General features: G+C 47.1%; 1 protein-coding gene across 1 annotated transcript in view; it reads right to left on the minus strand.

The window, feature by feature from the left end:
* Window positions 1-22,655, minus strand: part of AFF1 (ALF transcription elongation factor 1) — a 193,226-nt gene that overhangs the window by 26,004 nt on the left and 144,567 nt on the right. The window contains exons 8-12 of the mRNA XM_047798798.1: window positions 21,767-21,818; window positions 10,656-10,710; window positions 10,494-10,531; window positions 8,131-8,311; window positions 815-1,723 (exon numbers count right to left, since the gene is read on the minus strand). Coding sequence (XP_047654754.1) covers window positions 815-1,723; window positions 8,131-8,311; window positions 10,494-10,531; window positions 10,656-10,710; window positions 21,767-21,818 — 1,235 coding nt within the window. The remainder of the gene's footprint in view (window positions 1-814; window positions 1,724-8,130; window positions 8,312-10,493; window positions 10,532-10,655; window positions 10,711-21,766; window positions 21,819-22,655) is intronic.

Below are 22,655 nucleotides of genomic sequence, written 5' to 3' on the forward strand. Positions count from 1 at the left end.
TCACTCATCTTTAGTCACCAAGAAGCAGCAAAAGACACATCAAGAGCACAATGACGCAGAATAAAGGACGAAAGGAGATCGCTCGTAACTGTGTGTGTCTAAGTAACAAAGGTCTCAGACAAGGCAGGGAATTTTTGTTCTTGTTATGTTCACTCCTTCAGTGACGCTTTCAAACACTGCCGTAAGTAAAACGACAGATTTTCCGTGCTTCACCCTAACAGCCCGTATTACTCAAAAAGATGTCCTAACTCTCTCTATAATAAGAGCTCTAAACCTTTTTTTTTCATAACGCTCTGCTTATTAGTAAAAGTCATTCATGGAGATCACTGATTATAAACCTGGTGGGTTTCAAATTAACGAAGTGTTAGGTGGCCATGAATTAAAACATAGACGCAATATCAGACTAGGGAAGCAAAATTTCGTGTCTTCTGTCAGTAATATCGGAATCAACATTTCAGTTCACGTAAGGTTTAGATTTCTATGGCAAAAGGAGTGGGCCAGGTGGTAAATACCAACGGCATCGGAAAAGAGAAAAATGTACTCTTAAATGCTGCATTATTCTAAAGCAAGATGTTTTTTTCAAAGACTGTCTCACCTCTTCTTCAAACTAGCAAGAATGAAGGTACCTGGCATTTATCGATGCCTAACTGCAGTGAAAGAGAAACTCTGGTTTAGGAGCCAAGGCTACATCCAATCCCAAGACTCCCGGCCTCTTCTAGGACCACTCCGGGTTACAATCCAGGGCCAAAGACAGCCCCAGGCGCAGGGCAGGTATGTCCCACCCTGAGGGGGCAGGTCAGCTCCTCACACTCACCTTTCTCTTTTTGGCCAACTTGCTGGCGGTGTCTGAGCTTCGCTTCTCAGGATCGGGCTTCTTCGTGGCCACTGGCGGTTTGTCTTCCGGCTTCTTGGGCCGGCTGGCCTTCCCGGGGAGCTGGGGGACCCGGGAGAGGAGATCCAGGGTGATCTTCACCATCAAGCTTTGCGGGGGCGGAGTGTCCCTGAGCGGGGAGAGCAGCTTGGTGTCTCGCGAAGGCACCGGGGGTCTGTCCTTGCGGCGGTCCTCTTGGACGACCACGGCCAGTCGGCAGCCACTAGTCCTGGCGCCACCGCGGGCGGGGCCCTGGCTCTGCGTCAGGGGGACGAGCGCAAAGTGATCGGGGCTCCCGTCCTCTGCTGCCTCCTTCGGGGGCGCCTTCGGGGGGTCGGCGGGGCCGCTCCGGTGCTTCTTCCGCTCGCCCGGGCCAGAGGCAGGCGCTGGCGGCTTGGGCTCGCAGCTCTCGCCGGCGCGCGGCCGCCCTTTCGTCTTGACCTTGGGCTTGTCTTTGGAGGGCTGGTCTTTGGAGCCCAGCTGGCTCTCCGCTTGTACGCAGGCGCGCGCGTCCGCAGGGGCGGAGGGCTTGGCGGGTTTTTTGGGCTGCTTGGTTCCCACGGTTTGCCTCTGCGGGGGCTCCTGCTGGGCGGGGGACTTCTGACAGGTCCTCTTGCCCGCGTGGGGGCCTTCGGAAGGGCCCCGGGGGCCTCGGCTGGAGTTTTTGGGGGCAGGCTCTTTGGACTCCGAGCGCTCGTGACCCGCGGGGGCGCTGTCGCCGCCCTTGCCCTTACTGTCCGTGTGCCGAGGCGGGGGCTCGGCGCTGCCCGGGGCCTCGGCGGGCACCGGGGGCTGGCTGACTTTGGTCAGCCAGTTGTCCAGCTGCCATTTGTTTGTTGTCGGAGGCTCGGGCTACAAACAAGGAAAAAGAAGGGTTAACCGACCAATGACGATGCTCCTCTTCTGGACTAGTCACCCAATCCCAGGGGACTGCCCAGGAGATGCAATCACTCCAAACACGCAGCTCCTCTTGACCTTCCTGGGATCATAGGTCAAATTCTGTAACAATTAACCTTTTTTCTTTGGCTGCGCCTAGGGCCTGAGGAAGTTCCCAGGTCAGGGAGGGAACACTGGGCGGCACAGAAACCCCAGCCACAGCAGTGACAACCCTAGATCCTTAAACTGCTGAGCCACCAGGGAAGGGCACAATTAACACTCCCCCCACCCCCTTTCCTTGTTAGGGCCGCCCCTGTGGCATATGGAAGTTCCCAGGCTAGTGGCTGAATGAGAGGTGCAGCTGCCAGCCTGGGCACAGCAATGCAGAATCCGAGCTGTGCCTGCGACCTACACCAAAACTCACAGCCAGCGCCAGACGTGTAACCCACGGAGTGGGGCCAGGGGTGGAACCCAGCATCCTCACAGAGACTAGCCAGGTTCTTAACCCTCTGAGCCACAACAAGAACTTAACTCTTAAAACAAGCTTCCAGTATTTTTGCACTACTGGAATTTTGCTGTAGCAGACACTGACCCATGTTGACCACTGGCAAATGGTTAGAAATCTGTGTAACCAATATTTTGTTCTACTGGTACTCACAGTATAATTCAAATGGAATTGAGTTATTTTGGCTTGTAAACTACTCTATCAGAAAATAATAGAGAAAATGAAGAATAAAAAGAGTTCTTTTATCAAAGGTTTTCAGGTGATTAAGAAACCAAGTCTTAGTGATTGTGGATGGGTTTCATCCTTTATTCTTTTTTGATGTACCTTTCAACTGCAAATGCCTTCCTTCAAGACTTGATTTCATTTCTCTTATTTACTTAATGATTTCATTTCTCTTATTTATTTATTTACATGCCATGGTTTTCTGTTCATCACTGACGTACTATGTACTGATTTTCAAATTTTACACCTGGGTAAAAAGCGCCAAGTGAGGTCACTTGAGCCAACCATTAATTGTGTAACCAATATCGACCCCTTTGTGGCTTGTGGTGCAGCGGAAACGAATCCGACCAGGAACCATGAGGTTGAGGGTTCGATCCCTGGCCTCGCACAGTGAGTTACGGATCTGGCGTTGCCATGAGCTGTGGTGTAGGTCGCAAATGTGGCTCAGATCCCACGTGCTCTGGCTGTGGCTGGTAGCTATAGCTCTGATTTGACCCCTAGCCTGGGAATCTCCATAAGCCGAGGGTGCGGCCCTAAAAGGCAAAAACATGAAGTCTCTTGTTTGAGGCAATCTGGCCTGAAATAGCACCTATTTTTCTAAGACGCACAGGGAGGCTTGAGAGCACACAATTAAGAGTAGTGAGATTATACTGATTATCTGTGCAATTTGGCAAATAAACAGAAGTTCTGACTTCTGCTTACTGTGGAAATCTTGGTTGCTAACTCACTATTGATGCAACACACTTTCTCTCTCTTCAACTGAGCTATTAGATCTTATTAAGAATGAGAAGAATGTCTTGGGAAGTTCCCATCATGGTGCAGGAGGTTATGGGTTCGCTCCCTGGCCTCGATCAGTGGGTTAAGGATCCGGCGTTGCCGTGAGCTGTGGTGAAGGTTGCAGGCGCGGCTTGGATCCTGCGTTGCTGTGGCCCTGGCGTAGGCCGGTGGCTACAGCTCCGATTCAACCCCTAGCCTGGGAACCTCCACATGCCGCGGGACCGGCTCTAGAAAAGGCAAAAAGACAAAAAGAATGAGAAGAATGTCTTTATCTCCAAATTCCACTATTATGTCTTGAACACAGTGGTGTGCACGAAATATATGAGCATTCCCATAGATATATTAGCGTAACTATAAATTTTATGCTATTTGGAAAAACATTAGTGTCTAATAGAGTAAGCAATGATTATACTTTTAAAAAGGGCATTATATGACTGGTATGCTACATGTTTTTCTTAAGATCCATTCTGAGAGGTTTTCTTTCTAGGGCCGCACCCGCGGCATACAGAACCACAGCCACAGCAACGCCCAATCTGAGCCACGTCTGCAACCTACACCACACCTCATGGCAATGCCAGATCCTTAACCCACTGAACGAGGCCAGGGATCGAACCCGCAACCTCATGTCGGATTCGTTTCTGCTGCTCCACAACAGGAACTCCAATTTTGAGAGTTCTTTTGTGGCTCAGTGGGTGAAGGATCCCATGTCGCCACAGTGGCTCAGATCACTGCTGTGGCACAGGTGTGATCTGATCCCTGACCCCTGGAACTTCCACATGCCACATTCAAAAAAAAAAAAAAGAAGAAAAATAAAAATAAATTTAAAAAAACAAGAGAGAAGAAAAAGATCCATTCTGACACGTGGTTTGTATGAATGACTAAATCATTTCCATAGCACATCGAGAAGTTAATCAAAAGATATTCCACATAGGACTTAACTAATTAGATTATGGATAAAGAGATCCCTCCATTAGGGGACTATATTTTATAGAAAAGATTGCTAACCATTTCCCCAAGTGGAATATCCCAAACAATTCAACTCTATAAAAACATGCAAACTTAATCCATTTAAGGTATCTTATGTGGATGGAATGTAAAGGCTTTGGGGCCAGGAAAAAGGTTAGGTGATGAAATGACCAGGTAGCTCTTTGGGGGCTTAGTGTGATTATAACGAAACAGAACTGAGAGAAACTTTAAAGAACTAGGGAGGATTATACTTTGGCCAGAAAGAGGGTTACGGAATTTTTTCCTGCTTAAGACAGCATATCTTCTTTATAGCTCCCTCGAGATCAACTCGATACCCAGGCTCTCATCCGAATCTCAGAACAGGGAGGGAGCGAAGAAGGAGCTATTCTAACAAAGTCCTAGGCATTTTTTTCCCCACTGTATATTCAGTATTCTAACAAGACAGAATGACTGTTCAGGGTAGAGGAAAGATTAGCACACAATACCTGCTTGTCAGGTATTATTATTTCCCACAAAGATTTGAGGACGAGGTCACACTGGTGGTTAACAGACTGGGGACGAGGCATGAAGATACGTCACTTGTCAATTGCCTCCAGAGCTGAATTCCTGAAACCCTCTCTCCCAGGAACGGTACAGAGATCTCTCGCCAGGGCTGTGCTGACAACTGCACGGCAATCCCTGACGCGCTTGCTCTACAGAAGGGTACTTCTTTATGCGTGAACCGAAAGGGACGTTCATTCCTGGTATCAAGAACATCTGCTTCCCGCCACCCCAAAACAGGGCAGTTTGAGATACATTTAGTAGTCCCTAAAGGAATGTCCTGATTACAGAAATAAAACATGCTCTTTCACTGTGGTACTGAAAATGTCCAGAAGGGAAGCAGACGGCCTGATTGCAGGGCCAAACCGAGTTGGTGTGCCCGGACGAGGGGCGAGGGTAGGGGTGATCCTTCCTGTACACCTACAGAGACGTAGAATGGCTAGAATTCCTTTAAGATCAGGTATTATTTGGGTGTTGGATGGGGGAAAGTCGTGCATAAGGGATTGACAGACAATCGATTTTAAGATGAACTTGAAGAGCCTTGGTGGACAGGATCGAGATTTGGACTTTCATTTCCTCCTCAGCCTTTCCTCATGCCCCAGCCCCAGCCTCCCAGGGCTGCATCAACCCAGACAAAAAATACGATTAATTTCCATTAAGCACGTTAGTAAGAGTTTGGCTGTACAGCCCCTTAATTCTAACATCTCAAACTGGCAAAAGTGCATGCATTTTAGAATGAATTATGACTCTGAATAAAAAGTTTTAAGATGGGTTCCCGTCATGGCTTGGTGGTTAGCGAACCCAGCTAGCATCCATGAGGATGCGGGTTCGATCCTTGGCCTCACTCAGTGGGTTGACGATCCAGCATGGCTGTGAGCTGTGATGTAGGTTGCAGATGCAGCTCGGATCCCACATTGCTGTGGCTCTGGCGTAGGCTGGCGGCTACAGTTCCAATTGGATCCCTAGCCTGAGAATCTCCATGTGCCGCAGGAGCGGTCCTAAAAAACAAAACAGAAGACCGAAAAAAAGGTTCTGAGCCCTGCACAATATATGCCTACTTTTTTTTTTTGGTAAAATATCATAGTTGTAAGGGAGTAGAGTCCAAAACTTAAGAGAGGAGGAGAGTATGGTGTAGTAAGAAGAAAAGGCTTCTGAGTGAAATGGCTCAGATTTCAATGGTTTCGATCGAAGGGCTACTACTTACTTCCTTACAGGTGAAAAGAAAGTTCCCAGCCTTCTAGGGGTGATGGAGGGTTGCATCACATAATGCACAAAACATGTACCAAGAGCTTAATGAGTAATCAACCATAGTAGCTTACTACCGAAGAACTGGACAATGAATGGATTAGAAAACCAAGCAGATCCCTGAATCAGCTGAGAAGAGAATCCTTTTCCCCTGAACTTTACTTAAGCAGTAAAGAGGTGATGCGTCCCATGTATTCTGAAAAGCTGAGATTCACATGCTGACTCACACAATAAAGCAGAGAGTGGCTTTTCCCCAAGTTCACCGCCAGCCCACTTGGCACACGTGTCACATCTCAGATCTCGTGAGATCATTAGACTACTGTGTCAAATGAATTTAAAATGGGGGTTTAAGGAGCAAATTTCTCAGCATTAGAAATAGAATGAAGAAAGGGGTGAGAAAGATAAAACTAGGATCCATGACCTATTATGGAATGCATGTACCTTTCATCAACTAACACAGATTTACAGTAATTCAGGTATTTATTTAAAAAGGAAAGAAAGGCTATTCAATACCTTAAGGGAAAATTACAGGTTTAAAATCTAGTCAAAGATAAAGTATGTCTGAGGAAGTCAAGCCTTGACACGTAACATACAAAACTATACTCAAGTCTAGATTTGCACATCAACATAAATGTACAAATATGAACCTATTTAGGAAAGCGATTTTAAAAAGTAAAGTAAAAAGACAAAAAAATTTAAAAAATTAAAAAAAAAAGTAAAGTAGGATGGGAACATCCATTTTTCTTCTAAGAGCCTCTAAATCTATTCAGCAACGAGATATAACCATTTCGCGAATACAAACACCAGATTAAATTCTTCTTTCAGGTTTCAATTGTCTAGCCAAATCGGTGCCATTTCCATTGTATTTGAATTCTATGATTTAATTGGATTCTCTTGCTTGTATTAGTAACCAAACAAGCATGCAGATGTTTCTTGGTGAACGAGGTGAGAAATAAAGCAAAGACCTCATGACTAGGACCGTGGACAACCCCCAGTTCCTCAGCAGAACAAATCCAGTGCCTTTTCCCCTGGGGCACCCAAGAATTACTTCAACAGCAACCAGCATCTCCTGAGGAAACTGAGAGCCCCCAGGCACACGTGGAGTAGTTTCTAAAATCTGAAAGGCACTTCGAGGGCAGCTAAGGTTGATCTATGTTTATTCACTCAAAAAAATATGTATTAAGCACTTACTCTGTGCCAGACATAAATTCACATCTAACAACAGAAAAGCAATACTCAATGATCTCCTCATCCTCCCTTCCCTTCAGACGTGGCTCTTCAGCCTCCCTGCAGCATCTCCAGACGTATTTGGTTAATGCTCTAGTTCACTGGTCCTGCTTTCCAAAGAGCAGAGACCAATACTGAAGACTTTAATGTTTTCTTAATCAGAAAATCTTTATTTCCTGGGATTCCCACCTAAAATAGGCTGAATAATTTTCTCTATACGAGCTGGTCTAGCTAAGAATGCCTTCCCCAGCAAACAGTTCACATGCTGCTTCAACTTTTGAAGATAACCTGGCAACCCTGTTAGTTGTCACTGCATTTCTTGAGTTCAGCACACTGCTAACTATGGGTAAATTTAGTGCTTCGGGCTTTCGGTCTCATCTGTTCATCTTTACAAGATCTCCCAAGGGTGGGTGACAGGCAAACACAATTACCCCTGGTTTACCTGGGGCAGAGGGAGCAAGAAACACAGCCCTGGCAGAATCACTTCACCGTCAATTTAATGCATGGCTTTCAGCCATTCAAAAATAGGATCTCCGATGGCTTATTTCTAGGCCACAGCCCTTTGCTAAATCAGGCTCCTGTTCATTTCCCAAATTCATGCATTCCTTAAATCTCAAAAGGATTTCTCATTAATATGAACACAGCAGCCAACCAACACCGAATTTTCTTCCTCCAAAGAAGGGGAAAGGAAGCGGGGGCATGCACTCATTCTCAATGAGCTGCCCTTCAGAACAGCTCTGGTGGCACCGGGGAACAAGCTGGCGTTTTCGCCAGGGGGGCAGAAGACAGCGCTCCCAAGCGCCACCCGCCTGGCAAGACACAGCCACGCCAAGGCCACCCCTGGACGGAGTGCCCAGGCTCGCGGGCTCTGCAGCCCTGGAGGGGCCTGGAGGGGCGGTACCTCAGGGGGAGCCGGGGCTTCCTGGGGCTCGTTCTCCTCGCTGTCACTGGAGCTGCTCTCGCTCTCCGAGTCCGAGGAGCTGTCCGAGTCGCTGGTGCTCTCCGACTCTGCGCTGCTGGAATGTGCGGAGGCCGCCTCGGGGGGGGGCGGCGGCGGCGGTGGCGGCGGGGGTGGCGGGGCGCTGCGGGGCAGGCGGAGAGCAGAGGTCAAAGACCCAGGTGAGGCTCTTCCTTCCCATCTTACTCAGCTCCCTCTTTGCCCATTTTTCTGCCCCGCGTAAGAAAAGGCCTTGCGATTGCCTACAGGTACTAAATGAGCACAGCATCCGTCCAAAGAAAGGCCCACCTGTGGCTCAAAAACCAGAAGCCCTGTACTTGCGATGCTGGGTGCTTTAAACCAGGGGTTGGCAAATCATGGCCCAAGCGGGCCGCCCGCCTATCCTTTTCTTTTCTTTTTCGGCTCACGGCATATGGAGTTCCCAAGCCAGGGATCAGATCCGAGCCACCGTTGCAACCGAAGCCGCAGCCGAGGCAACACCAGATCCTTAACCTGCTGGGCAGGGCCGGGAATTGAAGCTGAGTCCCCGGACTCCAGAGATGCCTCCAATCCCACTGAGCCACAGCAGGAACTCCTTGCCTGCGTTTCTGAATCAAGTTTTACTGGAACACATCCACGTCCAGTATTTATGTGGGGTCTGTGTTTGCTTCTGTACTGCAGAAGGAGCGGCGAGAGGCCACACAGCCTATACGGTCCCCAGAGCCTGAAGATTTACATTCAGACCCTTTTAAGTTTGCTGACGCCTGCAATATAAAACCCAGAGGAGATCATTTATCAAAGACCAGCCAGCCCCTTAAAGTCTCCCTCTAGTCTCGAGATGAGACAAACTGTAGAGTGGCAGGGACGACTGAATACAAATGGGGTTTCCTTGGAAAAGAGACCTCAAAGGCCATCCACTCACACTTCTTGGGCAGAAGTGTACAATGAACCATTCCTTAGGAGGGGCTTAGCATCATCGCCAAACATCAGCTGCAGCAGAGACTAACTACAGTAAGGAGAGAGCATTAACTCTAGGCCTATGAGAAAACCCATCATGATCACGCTGCCAGACTCACAGAATTTCAAAGCTTATCCTAAAACCTTACCCTAGATGGAACGGGCCAAAGCAGTAAGTCAACGACTATACCTGTGAATGCCTCCAAAGGGACCTCAAATATTTCCAAAATACATTAAATAATGCTACTAGAATAACACAAAATTATTAGATAATATTAAAATCACTAGTTGAGGCAATTTGCGAACAAATACTATACAATAACAGGATTCTCTCATATAAAAATGTTGCCTTAAATTTGTGGTAGCTGAAGAGCTTGAGCCAGGGATGATGAGAAGGAGAGACATTTTCAACATTATTCCTGCCTCTGATTATCCTTTACCTTTTTTTTTTCCCACCTTTCCCCCCCCACCCCCTTTGAAGTTAGGTTTACCTTGTCATATTTTCTGGGTCATTACAAGCCACCAGAAATCACTGAGCAACGTGAGATATAAATAAATAAGCAGAGGTTATGAAGCCTTAAGACCTCACATAATTCCACACCCATCCTCCGCAGTAACTACAACCTCAGCTGTCCCAGGGGAAGCTTTTCAGCGCTGAGCTGGTCCCCGAACGGGAGACCACATCTCAAGGGAATCAAACAGCTCGGGGGTCATTTAACTCTGTTCCTGGAAGACAGGTGCTGGCGTATTGAATCACTCGATTCAGTACCAGAGGAAATGGTAAATCAGGCTGGTTCAGGGAGTTCCCATTTCCCAAACCCGGAGCAGGACGTTTTCTCAAACACGGCTAGCTGTGTACAAAGCGAAATCAGTGCCGCGTTCCGTCTCACTAAACTGTGCTGAGGGCCCTTTCCTAAAGGAGCTGAAAAGATTAGAAAGTTCATAGAGAACAACGAAGACAGGCACGAGGGGAATCAACTTCTAGAACTAGTTCAGCTTGAATGTTCGAAAACACAGCCCATCTGTCACTCTGATAAAAACACGGGGCTCATCAGTATAACTGTTCAAATGCTGGTTGCGCTAATACTGGTGAAGGTGATTTATCGTTGAACACGCACATTTTAAACCTAAGGAACTGATTAGACTTAGGGGGATGCGGGGACGCTGCCTCTTTCAGAGAGTTAACAACCTCTCCAGGGCTGATGGAAGCTTCCAAAATATGAAACAGGTCCTTTCTTTTAACGGGGCTCCTCTACCTCCATCTCCCCACGAAGAAGCTCTGAAAGTACGACAAGAGGCTGGCGTTTCCCCATTTGGGAGCAAACACAGCAAACATGTTGCGCAGATGGGGAGAAACCCGCACACGGTACCTTGGAGGTGCAGATGCAGAAGGAGGCTTCTCTGGGGTCTGGGCGTTGGCGAGAAGGGAAGGACGGACCAGGGAAAGAACAAAAAACAGGTTAGGACAAGCGGCTCGGCAATGGCAGAGAGACGTCAGCGGAGTCCCGCTTCTGTGGGGTGAACGAACTCACTTGATCGCCGTCACTGTCCTCACTGTCACTGAGCTGAAGGTCATCTCTGAGCACGCTGGAATGGAAGGGGCAGAGAGCGCACAACTGAAAATCACGCCTAGTGACGTCTTTGCGCATATACATTGAAAAGGCAGTGAATGAAACCAAGGAGAGATGGGACAGGCCTCACTTCTATCTATGCATCGAATGCCTTATTTTCCTGGAAACGTTAAGGTCTGTAATTTGAACACAGAAACTAGTTCAGTCCAAGCTTTGTACCATCTCAAGACTGAACCTTTCACACGTTCTGAGCATGAAAAGCGGAACGACAAGTTCTACAAGGGATCTGCTGCCAGCCCTGAGTTCCCAGGGCCACACTAACCAACCAAACAACAACAGAAATAAACAGGATAGAAAAAACACACGCAGAATACACCCAAGCTTTCTTCCACAGTCTCCAATTACTGGTTACACGATTAACCATTAAAGGAATTAAGAGTGGATGAACGAATATCTGTCAAGTACTTAAAACAGGATATAGCTCTTAAAAAGTGCTACTTATGAATGAAATAAATACATAGTAAGATGTATGAAGCTTACCAAGGTAACTGTTACCCAACAGTACAAACAGGTTACTTTGGGGGGGGGGGCATGCCTGTGGCATGTAGAAGTTTCTGGGCCAGGGTTCAAACCTGCAGCACAGCAGGGACCCAAGCCATTGTAGTGATAACACCGAACCCTTAACCCATTGCCCCACATGGGAACTCATTACCTTTGTCCCAAGTATGTTATTAATACTGAACTTTTTCACACACAGACACAAATACCCTCTTGTTTGCTTGAATATTAATCCGTGAAAAGAGTAGTTAACACAAATAATATTGTTGTCTTAAAAATGTGTTTAATTGCTATTATGCAGGTGAAACGAAAAACTCAGTTCATGTAACTCAAAGTTATCTTAATACTTATTTGCAGACATTCTGGCTGACGGTGAACCTAAATATTAAAAGCAAACATTTTCCAATCTGTACATGTTTTTACTCAAATCTTAGTTCCTTCTCCACCCACTCCCCTTTCACCTTCGTCCACGGAGATATAACCAACATGAAAGAAATGAACCAGTAATCGCGCCTTCCCACTTCTGACAAAAACTTACAAGCAAGACTATTTGAGGAAATGTTATACATGAAATTGGAAAAACAAAACAAAACAAAAAACCACCTTCTTGAATATTACTGATGTTCCCCAAAGCAAATCATTAGAAGTTATACCCCCCGGAGTTCCCGTCGTGGCACAGTGGTTAACGAATCCAACTAGGAACCATGAGGTTGCGGATTCGGTCCCTGCCCCTGCTCAGTGGGTTAACGATCCGGCGTTGCCGTGAGCAGTAGTGTAGGTTGCAGACGCAGCTCGGATCCTGCGTTGCTGTGGCTCTGGCGTAGGCCGGTGGCTACAGCTCCGATTCAACCCCTAGCCTGGGAACCTCCATATGCTGCGGGAGCGGCCCAAGAAATAGCAACAACAACAACAGCAAAAAGACAAAAAAAAAAAAAAAGAAGTTATACCCCGTCAGTATTTCTAAAAATACCTCTTCAATATTCTGACCAACTATTTTTATTGCAAACCCACTGCCTGCCACTAAAGTAAGCAGGCATGATTATGTGGGGACTCCTTGGTAAAAATCACCATGTTTTCTAATGAAAATAAATGATAAAACTTGGCTCTTTCATAACGACTGACTATATGCAATACTATAATTCTGGCAAGGACTTATTTTCACCAAGAAATGTACTAAAAACATTTTGTGATACGTTTCTTAAAAAATATGAGAACTGTCAGCTACTCATAAAGGTTGATCTTGCTCAATATTTACTCAGTAGAAGCTGAATTCATATTTTAGCAAGGCTAGAAGACACAGCCTTCAGATGTAGGACTTGGCAGCAGTGTATAAGAAAAAGTCACTCAACAGGTTTCCTGCTAAATGGTGGCTTGGCTGGGATACACACAAGCAAAAGATAAAAGATGTATCTTTGCAATAAATGTTAGGTATAATACAACCAGGAAAAAAAATCTAGCAGCGTATATTCAATATTAACCAACAACAACAAAACCACAATAAATGGACCTCTTTGTCCCGTAGCCTTTGGGTTTTTTTTGTATAAAGCTGATTGGCCTTAATTTCCTGAAACATCAGTGATCATGTAATCCATCCGTGCTTCCTGCTGCAGAGGACGAACTAACTACCTTGTAAGCTGTCTGCCCAGCTACTGAATGCCTAGCCTCTGTGCACATGCTCTCCCCAAGTCACAGAGCATGTAAGATACGCTTAGTAAGTCAGAAAGTTAGGTTCCGACTTTTAGCTCCACTTGCTCTTAGGGAATAAAAGTGCCGTCTCAGATCCCTTCCCCCTTCAGAGGATTAGGTAAATGATAACAAAATAGGCCCGGAGCTCCCACTGTGGCTCAGCGGGCTAAGAACCCAACACAGTGTCTGTGAGAATACCGGTTCAATCTCTGGCCTCACTCAGTGGGTGAAGGATCTGGCATTGCCATGAGCCGTGGCACAGGCTGCAGACACGGCTCAGATCCTGCATTGCTGTGGCTGTGGTGTAGGCCGGCAGCTGTAGCTCCGACTTGACTCTTAGTCTGGGAACTTCCAAATGATGCAGGTGGGACCGTAAAAAGAAAAAAAAATTTTTTTTTTATTTGGCCTGTAGTAAAAAATTTACTCAGGACCTAAAGAGTTAAGGGACAGTAACCTCTGGAGGAAGATTGCTAAAGATAAGATATCTCCAAAGAAGCGTTCACTCAAAAATGAAAACAATAAAGTCAAATGAAACCTATCATTTATGGAGGATATACTAAGGATTTACACATGGCATTTCATTTCATCAAAATTCACGGGTATGACTTGACGCAAGAATTAGCAAACACAGTGTGCTGTGCCTTCCAATATAGCCGAGAGTAACCACAGAATCATCCAGAAACCAAGGTTTATTCTATCGCCAGAGATGGTAACTTAACATAAATCAGCAGTGGAGGAAAGAAAGATATTTTTTTTGCTTTTTAGGGCTGCACTTGTGGCATATGGAAGTTCCCAGGCTAGGGATCCAATTGGAGCTACAGCTGCCAGCCTACACCACAGCAAAGAAAAAATTTACTTTAAAAGCATAACCAAGTTTTGCTAATGTAGAAAATTAATCACGAATACCACTGTGATTTTTCTTTTCTTTTTAGGGCCATACCTGCACCATAGGAAGTTCCCGGGCTAGGGGATGAAACGGAACTGCAGCTGCCAGCCTGTGTCACAGACACAGCATCGCCAGATCCAAGCCGTGTCTGCAACCTATGCTGCAGCCTGTGGCAACACTGGATCCTTAACCCACTGAGCAAGGCCAGGGATCACATCTTCACAGACACTATGTCAGGGTCTTAACTTGCTGAGCCACACAGGGACTCCAATTTTTTTTTTTTTTTTAAGGATCTACATAGTTGGGGAAAATGTAACCTGATGGCAGGTAAATGTTTTATGTTTAAAGGGATCGGTTGCTAAAATCCCTGACTTGTGCCACAAATAATTACTTCTGAGATGAAGCACATCAATAAAATTACTATACCAGTTATATTAGTACAAAATACATTACTATGCTATACTTTACATATTATATTCTACATTTACTAGACTGGTTCTTGAATGTCAAGAATGACAAATTGGAGCTCCCATTGTGGCGCAGCAGAAACGAATCCAACTAGGAACCATGAGGATGCGGGTTCGACCCCTGGCCTCGCTCAGTGGTTTAAGGATCTGGCGTTGCTCTGAGCTGTGGTGTAGGTCACAGGCGTCGCTCAGATCCTACATTGCTGCGCCTGTGACATAGGCCAGCAGCTGTAGCTCCAATTCGACCCCTAGCCTGGGAACCTCCATATGCCGCAAGCGTGGCCCTAAAAAGCAAAATAAATAAAAACAGAAACAAAAACCAAGGAGTTCCCAGGTAGCTCAGTGGGTTAAGGATCTGGCATTGCCAATGCTGTGGCCCAGGCTGATCCCTGGCTGGGCACCTTCTGCGTGCTGCAGGTGTGGCCAAAAAACAAACACAAACAAACCAGGACCTATGATGCTAGAATAAAATGAATACACTATGTTCCCCCCTATGAAAACAAATGAACTTTTAAATCTAACTACTCTTAAAACTGGTCAAATACCTAATTTCATTTCCAAACTCCAAGGCAAATCAGTTATTTCAAAGCATGTGGCTTAGCTTGGCACTGTCCGAAAGAAGACAGATGCTCGGCTAAAGCCACGCCTTGAACTACCAGGTAGGTTCATCCACATTCTCTGTGATTGGTTCGGTAAACTTCGTTCGGCAAAGGTTACAAGCCATCCTCAAGCCCCTTTATACAAACGCATTCTTCAGGCAGCTGTTCTGCAAAGGTGACAGAGCCGCGTACAGGCTCTGGCAGGCGTGCTTCAGTGACTCAGAGGCCAACTGGTACAGGGTGAAGACACACCAGAAGAGCCTTTATTCCTTCTTCATCCCTTAGTCCTGGGCTTGCTCAAAGCTTCAACTGCCAATATCCCGTAACATCCTGGGAGTTCCCATCGTGGCGCAGTGGTTAACGAATCCGACTAGGAACCATGAGGTTACAGGTTCGATCCCTGGCCTCACTCAGTGGGTTAAGGATCTGGCGTTGCCGTGACCTGTGGTGTAGGTCGAAGATGCGGCTTGGATCCCAAGTTACTGTGGCCTTGGCTACAGCTTCGATTAGACCCCTAGCCTGGGAATCTCCATGTGCCATGGGAGTGGCTTAAGAAAAGGCAAAAAGACAAAAAAAAAAAACCTCAATTCAGATCCCCCCCACACTATTCCAACACACAGACTTCCTGGCTGAACACTTCCTATGGTCGAGCCACACATTTTATGTGGACAAGAGCAAGAGCAGGCACGCTCCCAAGAGTTATCTGCAACGGCTACGTCACAGCCCTGGTATTGGGCGTGCTTAAAATGGCAAGTAAAGTGATACATACTTTTCAGAAACCACTAATGAGCATGTGAGAATGTGTCAACGTGCACGAGTCTCCTATTTCCCAAATGTTTAAATCAAATCAGGCTCCTAGTCCTTCTCTGGCGCAGAGCAGAAATAAGGGCTACGTGTGCTTCGTCGGAGATGACGGGAGCCGACCGCTTAGGAAGAGGACCCCACTGACAACCATTTTTAAAAATGAAGAAGGAGACCTTAAGCTGCTGTAACATATGAGGGGAACCCTCCGAACGGTGACGGGAGTTGGCAGAACTCAAATATGTGGAGCAACTGTTTGTGGAATTCAAATTCGTGGACTAACAACGAGGTAGGGGAGAGTGACTCAGTCCAGTGCGTGAGCTTACGGTCGATGAGGCAGCGATCGTGGCCAAAGGTGTCAAAGATTATTTGAGTGAAGATGATCTGAGGTCAAATAAGGACATGAGAAAAATCACAAGGAGCATAAATGAGGGAAAATTTGAAGTGCAAGATGACGTACTGGACACCCAGAAACAAAATCTGGAAAAATTACCGCTGAAAATGCTACGTCTGCTAAACACTGCTTATAGGTATTTCACCAAGCTTGTGGGTAATGTTTTTCCTTGTGCATTTATTCTGAGTACTCAACTATGTTCCCAGCCCTGTTCTGCACTTGACTGATACAACTCCAGGCAGAGAGAAATCCCCGCTCTCGTGCTCTCATGCACGGATAGTCCGGGGGGAGAGACGTAACCGAAATACGTGGCTAAGACACCCATGGAAGAGGAAAAGGCATAAAAGAGGAAGGATGGATGTGAGTTGCTTTCCGTCCACACTGGGGTAGTTGGGGACGATTACTCATGAGCGATGGATGACATCCAAGGAGGGATCTAAAGGAGGAGAGAAAGCGGCAGAGGCCAGAATGCAAAGTCTAGTGGGGGCGGGGGAGGGGAGGGCGGTGGGGGATGATTTAGGGACCGAGATGGAGACGTGGGTGGTAGGTCATGGAGGGCTTTGGAGGCTTCTGAAGGATGGAGAGGGTGAGACAGGAAGAGAGGGGGGAGGGGAGAGAGAGATGGAGGGAGACAGGAGGGAGAATTCTTGGGCAACTAGAACACATCTTGCTTCTTTAGGAGCCCAGCATCCCGGAGGGGGCGGAATGCATAAAGTGCTTCCAGGGCTAATAAAAATCTATCTTACTCAATTTTTCAATCCAAGCTTAAATTGCTTTAGGGTCACTTACTATAGTAAATCAGCAGTTAATTTATGATTAAAAATGAGACTTAAACAGACCCTTGGGGGCATCTGGAAAACCAGGTTTTCCATATGCAAACGAATACTTCAAAGGAGGCTCTTCTAAAAAGAACTGCTCCCTGGTGTTTTGAAATGCCTTTGAGCCGGAAGCCTACCAAGCTCCTTTAAAGGCGCAAGTATTATCAGTCTGCCCGCATTCAGGCTCCAGATCCAACAGCGCCTCCTCCAAGCAACCGTTCCTGAGTCTCCCAGAAGTATCACCCCCACCCAAAAAACCTGCTCCCCCAAGCCTGTCCCTGTCACATCACCTCGGTGGAATCACATGCCACCTGCACTTAGTCACAAAACATGGAAGACGAGAACTCTTGTCTTATTGGCCACTATTTCCCCAAGAACCTAAACCAGCACCAGGCACACGGCGTGTGCTCCATAGCTGTGTGCGGAAGGGCTGAATGGAGGAAGCAATGTTTGGAAGTATCTGCAAATCACCTGGCGCCAAGCCCAGAGAATAATATTTATAGAACTGGGGTCAAAAGCATGTTCAAGAATGATGAGAAGGACTTTTCCTACGTAGAACATCAACTAACATTTATGTAACACTTGCCCATTACAGAACAGGCACTTGATAAATTTAGTCTTTTTCATTTTGTTTGACCTTTGGTTTAAGACCAAGTACGGAAGTATGTATTCACTTAAAGTAGGTATTAACTTATTACTTCAAGACATCATGCGACAAAGTATAGTTCCAAACAGAAAACCGGGAAGATGATCCTCCGGCACTTTTTTTTTTTTTGTCTTTTTGCCATTTCTCGGACCACTCCCGAGGCACATGGAGGTTCTCAAGCTAGGGGTCCAATCTGAGGTGCAGCCACCGGCCTACGCCAGAGCCATGGTGACGCAGGATCCGAGCCGCATCTGCGACCTACACCACAGCTCATGGCAACGCTGGATCCTTAACCCACTGAGCAAGGTCAGGGATCGAACCCGAGACCCCATGGTTCCTAGTTGGATTTGTTAACCACTGAGCCACGACGGGAACTCTGATCCTCCAGCACCTTTTTATAATTATTTAAAACACACTTCATTTCATAGGCTCCCCAGCATAGCCCTTCCACATTATGCAAGTTTCTAGCATAAAAGTGTATTAAATGTGAACAAACCTATGAGGATTCAGGTTCAATCCCTGGCCTTGCTCAGTGGGTTAAGGATCCAGCACTGCCGTGAGCTGTAGTGTAGGTCACAGATGCAGCTTGGATCTGGCGTTGCTGTGGCTGTGGTGTAGGCCAGCGGCTACAGCTCTGATTCAACCCCTTGCCTGGGAACCTCCATATGCTGGGTGCCGCAGGTGCAGCCAAAAAAACCCCACCAAAAAACACAAAACAAAAATTAAAGTGCTGGGTTCAGCACATGTTTCTTTCACACTCACATTCTTCTACCACCCGGCTAACACGCACTGGCCCCCAAACCTGCAAAGATGTAAGAGTCAATACAGACTCTCCACAGCTGGCTCTCCAGAGCCTGACCCCTTTTTCGCGTTCATATGCTACTACTCCACTTGTGCAAGGAGTCCCAAGTACAAGTAAGTCTGAAAGGAAAAGCATTAAGACCTAGATTGCTTTTTTAAAACCAAAGTACAAAGGACCCTGTAATTAACACTTTTTTCCCTGACATTCAAAGTGCATCCCTGCCACGTCGCGTGCCATTCAAACAGTTTAACTGCTTGTCCAAGAACCCTCACGCTGACACTAGATCAAATTAACCTGCGAGCACTAAGCGATTGGCCACACTAACTCTAAAGCACCGAGGGCACTTGACAAATTAATTGAGACCCTGGTTTCAGCCAACCTCCATAAAAGCAATTCCTTTTTCCCAGAGGTACTTTTCTCTCTGGTATCTATCAATACACCAAGCCCACCCCTCATGACCCTCACTACCACCCGGCCTCAGCACTGCCACTTCTCTCTGAACACTCTCTTCCTGTCACCTGCACCCAGACCCACTCTCATTCCTTCTCCACACCTATTTGGACCAAAAGAAATATTCTATTCTGGGTAATTTTAGATAGGGCAAATCAACTTTTTTTTTTTTGCACTTTTTGCTTTTTAAGGCCACATCTGGGGCATGTGGAAGCTCAAATCAGAGCTACAGTGGATCCCCGACCCATTGAGTGAGGCTAGGGATTGAACCCCCATCCTCTTGGATACTAGTCAGAGTTGTCTCTGCTGAGCCCCAACGGGAACTCCCTCAGCCGTTTTTATAAAGAAAACATTATCTATGTTTGCAAGATACAAGCATACCTCCATTGTAAATCAACTGTGATTTCAAAAAACTTAAAAAAATAAAGCGTACCTCTTATAAATGTGCGGGCATCTCTGATTTCAGTGGTTTAACTCACTTATCAGAACAGCCCCTTTCTCAGATGAGTAGAATTGTCATAGAAACAGTCTGAGCCCCTGCCAGCTACTCTAGTCGGAAAGCTGATGGGAACTGGGGTTGGAGGCTGTAGCTCTGATCCGAACCATGTGAAGCAATGGCTCAGGTCGACACGAGACCCAGGGGCTTCCTCTGCAAACCTGCTTCTTTTTCCAGCTCTGCTCCTCAGGGCCCATTTCCCTTCTGTTCTTATTGCCAAGAGGGACACACATCCTTTTTTTTTTTTTTTTTTTTTTAAAGGGCCACACCGGTGACATAAAGAAGGTACCCGGCTAGGGGTCCAGTCAGAGCTGCGACCGCCGGGCTACGCCACAGCCACAGCCAACACGGGATCCAAGCCGTGTCTGTGACCTACACCACAGCTCCCGGCAATGCCGGATCCTTAATCCACTGAGCAAGGCCAGGGATGGAACCCACATCCTCATGGATACTAGTCAGTTTTGAAACCCACTGAGCCACAATGGGAACTCCAGGGACACAAGTTCAATTCCCTGCTCCTCCACTGTCTATAAAGACATCAGCCAGGGGCTCTTATGGTCGAAAGGGCTTTACTACCAACCATTACAAAGAGCACAAGGCACAGAACCTCAGGGATGTTACAGAGCCTGCACGGAATTAGCAGGAGTGTGGTCCTTGGCGCTGTCACGTCTATTGTCCACCTACTGCCATCTGGCTTAACTGACTACCTCCCCCTCGAACTATAATCTAAGTGGGTGATTCTAGACTTTCAGAACTCAGGAGAAAAGTTTTCTTAAAAGGAAAAAGGAGAAGGAGTTCCTGCTGCAGCTCAGCTGGTTACAAATCCAACTAGTACCCACAAGGATGAGGGTTTGATCCCTGGCTCTGCTCAGTGGGTTAAGGATCCAGCTTTGCTGCAAGCTGCGGTGCAGGTCACAGATGCGGCTCAGATCTGGCATTGCTGTGGCTGTGGGGTAGGCCGGCAGCTGTAGCTCCGGATTTCACCCCTAACCTGGGAACTTCCATATGTCGCAGGTGCAGCCCTAAAAAGCAAAGCAAAAAAGCAAAAAAAAAAAATTATTTCAGAAATATTTTTTAAAAAGAGAAAAGGAGGGAAAAAAAGGCAGAAAAGAATAACTAATATAGGGTTAATTCTTTTTTCCAGCAAAGGGTAAAAAAATAAGTGAAAACTCACCTCAGCCAGAATCGTAAACAAAACAGACTTTTATTACACACATGAAAATCCATCCTTCAAACTACAACAAATTTGTCTTTTAACCAAAAACCCCCTCATTCCTGTTTTTGTCTTTTGTCTTTTTTGTTGTTGTTGTTGTTGCTATTTCTTGGGCCGCTCCCGCGGCATATGGAGGTTCCCAGGCTAGGGGTCGAATTGGAGCTACAGCTGCTGGCCTACGCCAGAGCCACAGCAACGCGGGATCCGAGCCGCGTCTGCAACCTACACCATGGCTCACGGCAACGCCGGATCGTCAACCCACTGAGCAAGGGCAGGGACCGAACCCGCAACCTCATGGTTCCTAGTCGGATTCGTTAACCACTGCGCCACGACGGGAACTCCCCACCCCCCCGCCTTGTTCCTTTTTTTCTTACTTTGCTGCAGTAAAGTGAAAACAACTGCATCAAGGACCCGGCCCCAGGGACCAGGACTTAATTCGGCCACGTTCAGGTGGTGAGTGGATACCGAGAACCACTCTGCCTCAACTATGACAGCCTTTGAAAGATCCAGTCCCCAGCAAAACCCTCCCCAAACACAGGGAACAAATACTACACCCGGAAAACAGAAGAAAGCCAGAGCTTGAACCTGGACTCCGTGGAGATGAGCAATTGGCATGGTACTAACTGATCAGATACGGAGGAAACAAGTGCCTCCTCGCTTAGCCCCCGAACCACTGCTAGCCACGAAGAAAGACAGATGAGTGCAATACCACCAAGAAACGACAAATTGGGTCAAAATGCCGGCTTAAAAATCTTCACTATGCAGTTGGTTTCAACTGTTCCAAAAACCCAAAATATATCTGGACTTCGCTTGGCCTTAATAAAGAACAGCTGGGCAGTAAGGCTCATTCTTTATTAGTTAAAACTGGGCCAAAAAAGTGGCAGGAAACCTGAAATTGTGTGCGCACACATACACGCCCCCAAAATTTGTTTCCAAAAGCTAAAGCTATTTAAGACTAAAATTTATAACGCTAAAACCTTCAATTTTCCACAGTTAACATGCAAACAATAGTTCAAAAGCCTTTCTTTTTAAGAAAACCCTTTAGCAAACTCTTCTGGTGTCTAAACCTCCAACGGGAGAGTTTAATCCAAACAGAAATGTGGGTCGTGCCTCCCGTTTACAAGGCAGCAGTATTTCATGCGTCATGACTGAAAGCAGCGGGGGAGGGGGCTCTCAACCACCGATTGACAGGGGACCTTACAATGTTACATCATCAACTTTTCATAAACGAAAGCTTTTTTTTTTTTTTTACTTACCATGTTCCCTGCTGAGGATTACTGTGGGGTTTTGAAGATGTGTCATATTGTTCTGTGGGGGAGGAAAAAAAAAAACGATCAGAGCAGCACAAGGACAAGTTCGGGAGACTTAGTTACAAATTCCCTCCCCTTTTTTGCTGCCCTCCCTCCTTTTCCACCCAAAGGCTCAGGAGACTTCAGGGCTGTCGAGCAGAGTGCGACACTGCTTACAAAAGCATGCTCGTATCACCTTTAGCGAGAAGGTCTGCTCAGGACTGGGAAGCCCTTAAAACACACACACTCTGAGGGCATCGCCTGCAGCACGCAGACCCCTTGCCGGCAGCTGCTGGGGGCTGCCACGGCCCACGTGATGGGACGTCACACACCCAGCAGTGACTTGCCAGCACGCCCTTGTACAGCCTCTGTCCTTGGCCCACTGTGTCCCCACCTCTCCCCCCACTGCTTAACGCCCCCACTTCATTTATTCATCCGTGCTTTACAAACTGCCCGCGAGACACCAACTATTCAAGGCATTTGCCCCCATCCTCGACGACGGCTGCTAGAGGGACATGGGACGCGCACGCGTGTCTGCAGCGCGAGGCGGTGTGGGATGAGCACGCGCCGCAGCCTCTGCGCGGACGGCTCGGGGCTCGAGAGAATGGTCAGCTGCTGGTCATGACCGGAGGCAGCGAATTAGAAAAGAGGTCAAGGACGGAGGACCTGAACCTCTTTAGGACTTGACCCGGGCCAGATCGGGACGGGGAAGAAGGCCGGGTGCCGCGTGCACGAGAGGACCAGGGGAGGCAGATTTCGGGGGGTCCCGAGTGCCTCGATGAGACATGAAAACGGGAGTCGTTGGGCAATGAAGACCCCGCCGAAGCAGGACACAGCAAGGCCTCAGGAAGACGAC

The sequence above is a fragment of the Phacochoerus africanus genome, chromosome 10 (assembly GCF_016906955.1).
Source record: "Phacochoerus africanus isolate WHEZ1 chromosome 10, ROS_Pafr_v1, whole genome shotgun sequence".
Classification (NCBI taxonomy): Eukaryota; Metazoa; Chordata; class Mammalia; order Artiodactyla; family Suidae; genus Phacochoerus; species Phacochoerus africanus.